Source organism: Melampsora larici-populina (genome assembly GCF_000204055.1).
Source record: "Melampsora larici-populina 98AG31 unplaced genomic scaffold MELLAscaffold_2, whole genome shotgun sequence".
Classification (NCBI taxonomy): Eukaryota; Fungi; Basidiomycota; class Pucciniomycetes; order Pucciniales; family Melampsoraceae; genus Melampsora; species Melampsora laricis-populina.
The window spans coordinates 2,470,524-2,483,159 of NW_006768766.1; the positions used below are offsets into that span (position 1 = coordinate 2,470,524).

At 42.7% G+C, this 12,636-nt stretch overlaps 2 protein-coding genes across 2 annotated transcripts; one reads left to right on the forward strand and one right to left on the reverse strand.

The window, feature by feature from the left end:
* Nucleotides 1-497: 497 nt before the first annotated feature.
* Nucleotides 498-1,253, reverse strand: MELLADRAFT_70680 (uncharacterized protein; the record flags this gene model as incomplete). The annotated part of the gene is made up of 1 exon (XM_007404593.1): nucleotides 498-1,253. The coding sequence occupies one exon, from the start codon at nucleotides 989-991 to the stop codon at nucleotides 629-631; it is 363 nt and encodes a 120-aa protein (XP_007404655.1).
* MELLADRAFT_54723 (uncharacterized protein) lies at nucleotides 1,251-10,107 on the forward strand (the record flags this gene model as incomplete). Its single annotated transcript, XM_007404338.1, has 8 exons — nucleotides 1,251-1,444; nucleotides 1,523-1,602; nucleotides 1,673-1,793; nucleotides 3,870-3,887; nucleotides 3,983-3,993; nucleotides 4,021-4,031; nucleotides 4,570-4,574; nucleotides 10,086-10,107. Coding segments are annotated over 5 exons (424 nt in total), but the record flags the coding sequence as incomplete, so codon positions are not given.
* Nucleotides 10,108-12,636: the final 2,529 nt, after the last annotated feature.

Here is a 12,636-nt window from a genome sequence, read left to right on the forward strand (position 1 = left end):
GATCCCCACATCATGAAACACACACAAACTCACTGGAGTATTATTTCTATAATGTCATAATTTCAGACATATATACTGCTCTAAAAGCAGCACATTTTATCTCTATTGTTTGTTCTTACAGCTCACCGCCTTCATCTTCATATCTACAATCAAAAACTCAAGATACCTTGTTTGGCTCCCGCTCTGCCATGAAACACGCACAAACTCACTGAAGTTTTACTTCTATAATGTCATAATTTCAGAAATATATTCTACTCTAAAAGAAGCACATTTTTTCTATATCATACATCCTTGTAGCTCACCACCTTCATCTTCATAATCACCCTCAAACATTCAAAATATCACGTTTTGCTCAAAATCAACTCGGTTCATTTTGAAAGGAACATACAGGTTTTTATTTAGGGTTTTATTTGAGGCATAGGGCAGCATTCGCTTAGTTTCTGCCCTGTTCTCAACATCTCCACGCCAATCTCAAGTTCCTTTTATATACTTAGACACAATTTTCAGACCATACACCGTTCAACATCCTACCATTTAATACCATCCAATACTAGAAGAAATCGACCCCACCTCCTATCATTCACGGCTTTTCCTTTTTCCGTTTTACTCATCGCTTGTTATATTTTGTTTAATCCATCATGAGGAGAACTCGGTCAGGAGCTAAACTACCTTCTCCACCACCGGTTTCCAATCCACCACTCGCTTCCACAATCACAACGTCAAAAACTAAAAGAAAGAAAAACCAACCTGTGGCCTCACCTAATCCGCCAAAGACTTCCTCAACTCGAGAAACTAGAAGTCTCCGAACTGCTTGCTCAACTTTGCAGCCCGGCGCTCCACCTACCCCGGATAACACCCAGCGAACTCTCAATCGCACTTGTACCCCTGATTCCAACTCCGACTCCGACTCTGGCGAGTCCGAAGATGCATATCTACCAGATCCGGACATTCTAGATTTGCAAATCGAACCACAATCACCAGGTCGCAACATTAATGTCCCTGCAAAGACATCCAAGTCTCGAAAACCAGCTCGACAACGTCAAAAGCGACCTCGCATTGAAGAGTTTACTAGTACTGCTACTCGATCCAACGATAACATTACAAATTCTTTGGAAGAAGATCTAAATGATGATGATGATCTTATCACCAGAATTCAGCGTACCCTTGCAACTTCTTCAAACCCGGCCAACACTACTGGAAATCCTAGCAACAAGAACCCGACCAATGTCGCAATCGAACTGCCTACTCTTATGAATTATAAGAGTCACGTGGAGGATTGGGCTCCGTCACGTGTATCAGAATACCAAGAAGGTAAGACCTTGGGAACCGCAGTGGCGAAAAACATCTTTGACGAAGCGAAAGCAATTCAAAAGCTCTACATACAACAAAAGGCCGTCCTTGCTTTGGTGGCCAATGTCAGTATTTTTACATTGGAGAAAGCACTGTGAGTCGAGTCATCTTTTGATTCTTATGTGAAGTCGATATCTTGAATTAAAACTGACAGTTGGATAATTCTCCTTAGTGGTGAGCTCGGCAGTACGCGAACTCCGGATTGTCTTCGACTTTGGTCTAGATATTCGATCAAGGCTCTTGGAACTAAAAGTAAGTTGAATTTGCAAGACTTTAGATTGACGTTTGACTGAGTGGTGTGATCTTTTCATGATTATGATAGTGCCACCGGGCAGCGAGAAAGGAGGCTTAGGAGAACGAAACCGTAAATTATCTGCTATGTGGAAAGGCCTTTCCAAGGAGGAGAAGCGTGTATGGGACCCTCCGATCTTCTACCTACTCTCTGGTCTACCTCGCCCTCGTAAACCCAATGTCGATTCTGATGATGAAGGAAGTCAAGATATTGATTTGACCCCCGAAGAACGAGCGGATCTACAAAAGCTTTATGATGAAATGGTTTGTACCACAAAGGTATCTCAAGCTTACAATAAGGTTGCCTCTGGTATACCTAATGGGCCATCTCTCCCCAATTATAACCGTCGGTCTTTGAAATGTGTTAAGAAACTACATAATCAGGTGAGTGTGATTATATCTACAAAAGATGTTATAATATCATGTGCTGACAAACTGACATACATATATGTATCATTTTTAGATTGAAAACGAGTCTAATCACATGGACTTCGCATATTACTTTCTCGCAGCTACCACTCGCCCTGCTACACAAGCCGGCTCGGAGGGGACGGGATGGTGTGATCAAAGAGTACACCTCTCACCCGGACCTGGCCGAGTATGTTCGTAAGGAGTGCAATTTCCCAACTGTGTTTGCTACACACACCCAGGGTCTTTCAGTTGAAAAGGCTGTTGCAAGCGCGATTGGCAAGAACAAGCAACCCGAGACTACTAAAAGCGTGTCCTCAGGTGATAAAGTCAAGGGAGACCTTGCGCTGTTATTGCGCTCTCAATTGGGTAAGTCAAGGGTTCCTATTTCCTGATTCCTTCTTTGACTAGCACTGACTAAATGTGATGTTCTTACAGGTCTAGTATTAGGTATCGAAGTTAAAGGGTTTCCCCGCGGACCCGATCCTGCTCAGTTATTGCCAGAAAAAGGTTTCCCTGTTCGCCTCATTCAAGAGGATGGGTCCACTCTTCCACCCGAAGTCTTGAAACTGGGTTTCAAGGGTATGAATAGTAAGCGATCACTATGGCTTAACGATGCACAAAACGGACTGTTCCGATTCGAGAAGATCTCTGCGGATGATGGCGATGATAGTCAACTCAACCAAGCCAATGAAGACGAACCAGGCACACCCGCAGGGGATGCATATTTAGAAGAAGAGGAGTGGAAAGGTTTGGACGATGAGTGGAACGGATTTTCCAACGCTGAAAGTGATGAGACGTGATATTGAAACTCTTATTTGTAATTTCTCGATTTTCAATAGTTCTGTCATTTTAGTGGGATGGGCTTGACAGTAAAGTACACGTTCAAAAAGTTGAAAGTTTTTCTCATGTTATTTTTGTCTTGATTTTTGTTGCTCTTTTTGTTGCTCTTGTTGCTGAGTACAAAGTCGCTTGACCGAGTACCACTTTTGTTTGTGTATCAGGTCAATAAGCTTCTGTTACATTTCAGCGTTAATTACTTTTCATCATTGATGCTTCAAGAACTTTGCAATATTAGTTTCACATGTTCCGTATTTGTTCTCTCGTGATTGATTGGTCTAAGGATGAATCACATTTATCATACCTTTCATTGCTATACAGTAATTTGCCATTGATATCATACAATTGGAGCAGTTGTTCTTTCAGAGAACTTAATGAATCAAGTATCGTGAACTCAATTAAACGAAATTTCTCAGCCGCATCTCATCTTGGCCAATGTCAACTTCAACCCTTCTGACAGCTGCTTCATCTTGAATTCAACAATACAGAGTTACCATTATCTCAGTACTGCTTGTACCAATTAACATGAACTGAAACCGACATGAGTTAGGTGAACATCATGTAAGTACGATTCACTAGAGTGAATCAAAGTGAGCCTTCTCGCTCAAATTAATCAATTGAGTTTTTCAATTATGTCAGGCTTGGTTCTGGCTATTCAAATTGTCAGCCATTGATAAAGTCCCTTTGAATCATTTTTCGAACATTGTCTCAATCAATTCAAACTCTCAATGTACAGTAAGGAAATGACTCTTGATTTCATAATTGCTCTCATGATATGATTTGTATAGTCACACACTGACTCAACCACTGAATCAACACTTCAATCATATGCATCCTCTCTTAATTCAAATTACGAATAAGTTTGTGTTTAGTCTCATGTACTTATGTAGTGCTACTCTGTACTAGTTGTGCTTTCAAACTCGACCACCCTCAATTGGAAATACATTTTCATTTGTTCAAAATATTAGAAGAATCGATTGACTACACAATCCTTCAATCCTTGTCTGATTTAATGATAATGGTATTGAATGAATCAATCGTTTTTCATTTGTTTCATGTTAATTCGATGAATTGATCTTGACAGCAGAGTAATTCAAAAATTTATTGAGCTGGGGTTGATCTTCGTTAATTTGATGTCTCCTCTTGCTTGACCTTCGAGAATTATACAAAAGTAATGTTGCAGTTGATGGCTGACTCCTCCGACAACAAAAGATACAAGTTAGCCTATGTAAAACAACTAAATGAAGACGACTAAATGAAGACTCACCATAATGAAATGTCCAATGAGCAAATGTGTTCATGGAACCGTTGAGTAAGTGTTGATGATCTGACCCGGCAAGACCGTTTGATGAGGGGTCTGTAAAGTCTGTTGAGTTAGTTTTAGTTATCAGATAGGGGTTCCGAAGTGTGAGGTAAGTGAAATTGTCAAAGTTTGATGTGTTGTGATCAGTCGAGGGTTCCAGCATGTGAGGTTGGTGGAATTGGGTGAAGATGTGTGTGTGCGAGGTGGAAGGTAGGATACGCAATCAAGCTTGAGGTTGTTGTAGTGTAGCAAATTTGAAGGGTGGGGTAGTCGGTGTGTAGATTGATCTGGGCCGTGGCTGGTCTGCTGAGCAGTGCGGCTGAGCAGTAGAGACTTGTCTATGGACACGTCTGGGGCTGTAGACGCGTCCGAATAGGTCTTTGTAAGGAGATGTGTGAGAAAAGAGAGTCTTGAGACACGTCCTGCTTGTCCTTGAGTCTATAAGGGAAGAGACGGGCTTTACCCGCCAGGAATTACACGTTTTCCCTCGGGTATTACCCTAAGGGTCAGGTAGCCACAGGTGGTCCAAGTTTTTAAAACTTAAAGATACACAAAAACTCAAACTTGAAACCCCTAATTGCATAAAATTTACGCAAAATTTTATGCAATTGGGAAAAGTTATATGACATCCCAATTTTTTTTGGGAAAAGTTTTCACAGCACGGTACCATAAAAAACTTTCCCCAATTTTTTAAGAAAAGGCCGCAAAAATTTTGACTTGAGCCCCCTTAATGTTTTCAGTAATTTTATGCTACAACAACTTGCACGTTGTTGTAAAATATGCGTAATTTTTTTGAAGCAGGACACCTTTTTAGGTGTCCTGAATTAAAAATACATCTGTTTTACAAAAAATATTTTTATTAACAACTTGTCCAAACTTTAAAAAAATACCCAAAACAAATCTCAACTTGAAACCCCCTACTGTGTCACTGCCTGCATATTTGGCTCAGAGACAAATGTCTGAGGAGTTCTCAGATGGTGCCCCTGAGCCTGAGGGAAAGAGAACCCAAGGGATAGTTCTGAGGCAATTTTTGGCCCTGGCCATTGCCTCCAATTGGATGCTTGGATGGTGCTTCACTCGGAGTCAAAATCGGAGGACTCGTCATATTTTTGGCTCCAAGCCAAATATGCTGGCTGTGCATCTGATGCTACCTTTGCGCAATTGGTTATTAAGAATGTCTTTGAGTCTTCGAACACGGTCTGTTTAAACTACCACTCTGATAAGCACAAACTCAAACAAGAACTTTGATGTAAAACAACTCTGACCTGTTTAAACTACCGCTCTGATAAGCACAAACTCGAACAAGAACTTTGATGTAAAACAGCTCTGACCTATTATAAGGTACAGAAAGGATAATGGACGCCACTATTTGGCGACTGGATGAGTTTTACCCGAAGCCCGGTTTTCCTGGTACTTTACCCGCGTTGATTCTGGCAACCCGGACACGCTCCTGCCAAATTTCGCCGCAGCCGCAGCAATTCCTCAAACTAGGGCTGTCCATCACAGGCAAGCGGGCTTCTTCCTAACCGGGCTACCCTCTACCCATGTCATCCTCACGCTATCCAAACCAGGCTCTTGAATTCTGGACTGCCAAACCGGGCTATCCACATCTCTCTTCCTCACCACTTCCGCATTGGTTCATTTGTACCTCTCCTGTAACCAACTGTTGATTGATTTGAGCGACCTCCTTCATCAAGCTACCTCTCAGAGGTGACCATCCAATATGTATTGGCCAAACACGGTCGTGGCGTCCAACATGGTAAGTCTAAGTCTATAGTTCCCTCCCTCTCCCTCTCAAGTATCTTGCGCTGGCTGACTGACTCCTCCTTCCTCCTAGGCAATTCTGTGCAGAAACACCGTCTTCTTTGTTCACCTCAACACCAGACGTCGCACCGTCCTGGTCTTGGTCCACGCTACCGATTCCTACATCCTGATAACACCCCCTCTCGAGATGTCTCTCAATCACCCTATCCCAACGGCATTGAAGTCTCAAGATTCTCGAGATAGTTCGTCGGCACCTTTGAACCACTCTCACCCACCAAATTCATATCCCTATATGTATCATACCGCCAATAACTATTGGCCACCTTTTCCATATCATGGAAACACATCACAACCGTTTCCTCCCTTTCCGAACACAAACCACCCAAATCAAGGGCATTTCCCCCAATATATGTATCCGACTTCTTATCAGCCCAGTTTTCCGCCCGGTTTTCCGCCGTACCCACCGTACGGATATCCAGCGCCTCATGGTTACCATATGTCACCGGCTATCCCTTCTGACCCCGATGGAAGTCACCCATCTCAACCACAAGCTACTCAAGCACCAGCACCCATTTTGTCTCACATGTCACCAACTATTGGTACTGACCCTTCCCAAGAACGACTATCACCAACTATTTTCAATGTAACCATCGATAAAAGTCAACTCACTCAAACCACCAGCCTGTCACTTTCCTCCCCGAAAGCACCTGCACAGTCTGAAGCTGAACTTAAGCAAGATGCAGCACTTCCTTCTGAAAATGACAACTACGGAACAGACAATGAGATCTTTGATGATCTTCAAGCTGAGCGTGATAGCAATTGGCCTGATATCGGTCCGTTTGATTTCTCTCTTCCCATGTCACTTTCATTTCTCAGATCTGACATTCTTTTTCTTTTTCCCTTATCCAGGTATTCAACCAGTGCGACTCATGAAACCGCCAGTTTTTGGAAAACAATTTGTGGCAATGGCGAGCGGAGTTATGTACTTGAATGCTGTTGCTCAACATCAAGGATACGGACTCAGTATTAAAAGTCATAAGACCAAACATCATCAAAAGGTTCGAATCTATTTCAGGTGCTCTTTGGGGCGCCCAGTAAACTCTGTAGCCACGGTTCGAGCAAGCTCCACAAAAATGAACAACTGTGAAGTTGAGGTTCCATTGAATTGTCACTTACGTAAGGATTGATGGTTTGTTCAGCGGGATCCAAAGACACCTGCAAAACATGTTCACAACCACCCTCTGTTTTTTGAACAACCAAACAATCTATCCAAAAACTGTCGATTCACCCAGGAAACCTTAGATCAGATGGACTTACTGGCATCAGCTGGATGCCGCGCGAGCCAGATACGTCAACTCTTGCATTTCGAACCCGGATCTGAACCGCTTGTCAGAGACATCTGCAATGCTCTGTGTCGTCAAAGAGACGTTTGGCTAGCTGGACGCACCCCAATACAAGGTTTATTCGTCTTGATCATGGAAAGTCGATGGGCCTTTCGGACGACTACAGCCAGTGACGGAACTTTGCAATCACTCTTCATCGCCAGCCCTCAAGGCATCGACTTAGCTTGTCGGTTTCCCACCGTCATAGGTTTGGACTGCACCTATAAAACCAACAGATTCAATCTACCGTTGCTTCACATCGTAGGGACAACAAACACTCACAAAACTTTCACGGTGGCCCTGTGCTTCATGCACAGCAAGGTCGAAGAACGATACGTTTGGGCTATGGAGCAATCAAAGTCTGTGGTGTTCAACGGCGACTCTGAAGACCACTCATACCCGCTTCCTCAAACGTTTTGTACGGATGCTGAGCCAGCATTGTTCAATGCAATCGGTAAAGTGTTTCCTAGCGCAACACACATTTTGTGTATATGGCATATCAATCATAATATTGCCAAGAATTGCAAGAAGAAGATGAACAAGACCGAATGGGAAGAATTCATGCAGAGTTGGAATCTATTTTTGCAAATCACAAATAATCAAGCATACGATGAACATCTTGAGACTGTCAAGAAACTCGCTCGACGACATCATATTTTGGAGTATCTGGAAAAGACGTGGCTCTATCGAAGCGAAAAGTTTGTCGCTCTTTTCACGTCGCAAACACCACATTTCGGCAACTCGTCAACTTCCCGAATCGAAGGTGGCCACCATCAACTCAAGAACTTTTTAGACGGCAGCAATAATGATTTCATAACATGTTTCAAGGACTTCAAGCATGCGGGAGACTCTCAGTATCAGGCAATCGCTACTTTGACCGGAGTAGAAAGTCAAAAAATACTTAACGGGCTACCGACATGCTTTCAAGAACTGATTGGTGTAATATCACATTTTGCCCTGAAAAAGATGAAGGCTCAGTACAAACTTATTCCGGAATCAATCAACAGGGAGTGTACCAAATCTTTTTGTGGCGCTTGGGGACTACCATGTTCCCATGAGCTCGCGCGTGCTCTAGTACAATCTGACTACATTTCACCTCAGCTTGTTCACCAACAATGGAATCTCACTCTGGTCGCGCCCCCAGCCACTCACGACAATCTCAAGAAGGCAGTGAAGTTAAAGGTCAAACGCCTATTTGAACTTGATGAACACTCACTGCGAAAAGTTTACAAAGACCTCGCTAAGATAGAAACCGGCCGGTACTCCCTAGTTCCAATTAAAAATGCTAAGGTCAAGATTCAAAACCGTGGCAGACCTCGTGCCAATCAAAACAAACACCCTGGAATGTCACAAGAAGAGAAAGGTAAAGGACGTTGGAAAAGGGACATGGAGGTAGAGGACACCGAAGAAGCTCTAAGAGATGCTAAAAAAAAGGGTGGCTAATCCTCGGTGTAGCCATTGTGCTCAGCCGGGCCACCGAATCACCACTTGCCCGGTGCTTCACACTGACCCAGCGGAATATGAACGCGATTTGACGCCGTAAGAGGAAGCCGCCAGAGTTAACTTCACGCTTACTGATTCCCAAAATTCGGTGGCTCCTTCTTCATCCAAGGCGACACAACCTGTTTCACAAGCAACTCTTAAATCATCTCAACCGCTGAAATCATCAATAAAGCGCCTTTACAAATGCAGCATTTGTAAAGAGGAGAATCATCGTGCCAATCATTGCCCACATCGAACTAAGGACAGTGGCAAAGTCGATCTTCCAGCACCTCAACAAGTCGATGTGCTAACAGTCTCAGCTACAGCTCAAGATCTCAAGCAACCAGCAACACCAAGCGCTGACTTGGCAAACCCTGGGGCAGCATTGGACACCAGTCCCAAACCGCTCTGGTCGGATACAGAAGATGACAACTTGTGTCCCTTCTGTGAAGATCCCCTCCCATCCCACCCTTCGGCGAAACTCCAGAGTCAGAAAGCCGCGCTTCTGTCTTTGCCTAATGCATCCTCCCTTTCGGTGAGTAGGCCACGTTACACTACACAAAATGTCATCTTTACCGGGCGGTAAAGAAAACTACTGACATAGAAAAATGCTGAGGCAACAGGAAGAGAGCTAAAAATCTGAAAAAATATGCACCTTGTTCCTAGATGTTGGGGCATCATGATGAGATTTTTTTTGTATTTTACACACACATATTGGTTAATGTACCAACAATAAAGGCTGAAAATCATTGACAAACCACCTGTAACAATACCTGAAATTTGGCCCATGATTTTGAAGACATGATTTTGAAATCTTCAAACATCAATAACTTTTGCAGTTCTGAAATGAATCACTTGATTTTGAATTCATCAAAAAGGTGAGTCTTTCCTCTACATTTATCATTCAGACATCACATCTGTAGCCGGTCTGCAAAAGATTCTACGGAGATATTTATTCAGAAGTGTTTGAACATATGTAGAGCATTTACATGACTAGAAAACACCTTACTACCTTTATGAAGTGTAAAGGAGAATGGTTCAGCTTTTGAATGATCCAAAAATCAAGTTATCTGTAGCAGAATTGCAAAAGTTATTCAAGTTTTTAGACCACAAAATATTGTCTTCATGATTTGGACCCAAATTTCAGGTATTGTTACAGGTGGGTTGTTGACAATTTTCAGCCTTTATTGTTAGTACATTAACCAATATATGTGTGTAAAATACAAAAAAATCTCATCATGACGCCCCAACATCTAGGAACAAGGTGCATATTTTTTCAGATTTTTAGCTCTCTTCCTGTTGCCTCAGCATTTTTATATGTCAGTAGTTTTCTTTACCGCCCGGTAAAGATGACATTTCGTGTAGTGTTACTCACCCTTACTCTACCAATTTTTTTGCTGAATGAGGTTGTCTTTGATGGTCATTCGAAATGGTTGAACATCACTAGTTCCCACAAACCGCCCAGTTTTGCACTCTTCATCGGGCTGAACGGGATGTGATCCTGTTTGGAAAACGTGAGGGTTGGCCGACAGCCATCAACTTTTGTGGTTTGCCCCGGTGAGCATCTCATTGATTTTGGACTTTTGCTTTTGGTACTTACAAACGTGACATTCACCGTGTCCGGGTAGTGTTTGCTCGTCAACGAGCGCGCACGACTTCCCTTTCTGCCTCAAAGGGAGTTGGTGTGCGCTCGTCGACTAGCAAAGCCTACACAGACACGGTGATTCAAAAAGGCGCATCGAAAAGCAAGCGAGTCATCTTTTCAAGATTATTCAGCGTCAAATACCGTCTTTTTACCTGGATGCTGCCCAGCATAAGTGGAAGACGCAGGGAAGGTACATGTTCAGTATGTCTGGCAAATTCGATGGCTTTGAGGTTGAGCAACCCGGGTAGTGAGTATGTGAATTGTTTTGTGAAGATAGGATGTCACACTGACAAACTATTGATTTCCTTTCCAGTTTTGGCCAACTTGGGTATGAGGTTATGGTCAACGAATTGACCAGAGCTTTCTTGTCCGATTCTTCCAATACTAAATTGGAGGCAAGCAACACATCCCCATTTCCCGCCGAATACTTCCTGCGTCGCGTTTTGCTTCCGGAGCTGGCCATTTTAATCATTGCCAAAGACCTGGGCATCCCGCCCAATGACCCCAAAGTTAGGAAGACACTCAAATCCAGTCGGGAATTTGGTACTGCACTGTTCAACAATGAAGATGGAACTTTTGACCCACTCTCATTCTCATCAAGTGGTGAGGGGGGTGGTGTTGCAAGTAGTCCGATAGACCAAGCAATTTTGGATCAACTTCCAAGTACAATCATTCAACATACATCTTCCATGTTCAATCCCCCGGCTTTGGGAAACTGTGGATACCATGCTATAGCTGCGTCGATTGGAATGTATTCGGATGCTTCTTATTTGGATGTTAGGAGCAAATTATTAGCTGAAATCACGACCCACGTTGAAGATCATGAACGGTTAATATGTGCTCCTCCCACCCGGACTTCCATGAAGACACGGAGTATTCAATGGTTTGGCGCCAAGGTAGTACAGGATTTGATCTTCCGACTGGATTACATGGAAGTTGAATGTGCGGAGGAATACTGGCTGCGTATGCCTTATATGGGGTATGTGATTGCTAGTGCTTACAATTGGCCAACCGTCCTTTTGGAGCCGCGCCCATCATATTGCCAAATGTTCTTCCCTTATTGCACTACCCCCAGTGATGAAAAAATTCAAGATCAAGAACCAATTGTAATTGCTTATGTGAACAAGAATCATTTTGTGAGTTTGGGATTGAAGGATCCTCGGTCTATGCCCTTTCCAGCCGTGTTTGGATACGGCCGTAACACAGCAATGCTGGAGAGTACCCACATACCTGCGTGGGTCAAAAGGTATCAAAAACAATTAGATATGTGGAGCCGCTTGTGATCCTCTTATTATTTGGCTCATGTCTAGCTCTCTTGCTCTTTGTGTGTTCTCTGCTGTGACTGTGACTTTCTCTATCTTTCACTCATTATATTCTCTTTCTCTCTCACTCGTTTGTTTTGTGTGCTCTCACTATGTAGTCTATTTACTTGATTGAATTGAAGTGCAAGTGCACGTTTTGTCAAAGTGACAAGGAGTGAGTGAGTGACAAGAGTTGTGAAGTGTCACAGATTGTCAAAAAGTCACGAAGCGTCAAGAATTCAATAGTTTTCCTTTGAAGATAAGTATAAGTAGTGGAGAGTAGAGCCGGGCGCTGAAAAACCGGGCGCTGTAGGTCAAGTTACACAAAAGGGTGGTGAAAATCAAATTACCTGATTTCCGGGCGTCGGGTTGAAAAAACCGGTCGCCAAATAGTGGCGTCCAAGGATAATATGTTGATTAGTTAATATGTTATCTAGATTTGATAACAGATCTCTGGTGATCTACAAAGAGAACAAAAGTTTCTCTTCCCAAAGATATTTATTATATTCACCTGTTTAAACTACTGCTCTGATAAGCACAAACTCAAACAAGAACTTTGATGTAAAACAACTCTGACCTAAAACAAACAACTCTATCAGAAGCTATTATGAAAGAAGTGAAAAGAATAGAAAACATTTAATACCTATTATAAGGTACAGAAAGGATAATAGGGGGTTTCAAGTCAGAAATTTTTTGTGAACTTTTCAAAAACGGACAAGTTTTTTAAATTTTACAGTGGGTTTTTTTTCTGCAAATATACGGTCAACACCATTTGGGACACCTAAAAAGGTGTCCCAATTTTTTTAAATTTACGGTATATTTTGCAACATCGGACAACTTGTTGGACTGTAAAATACCGTAAATTTATTG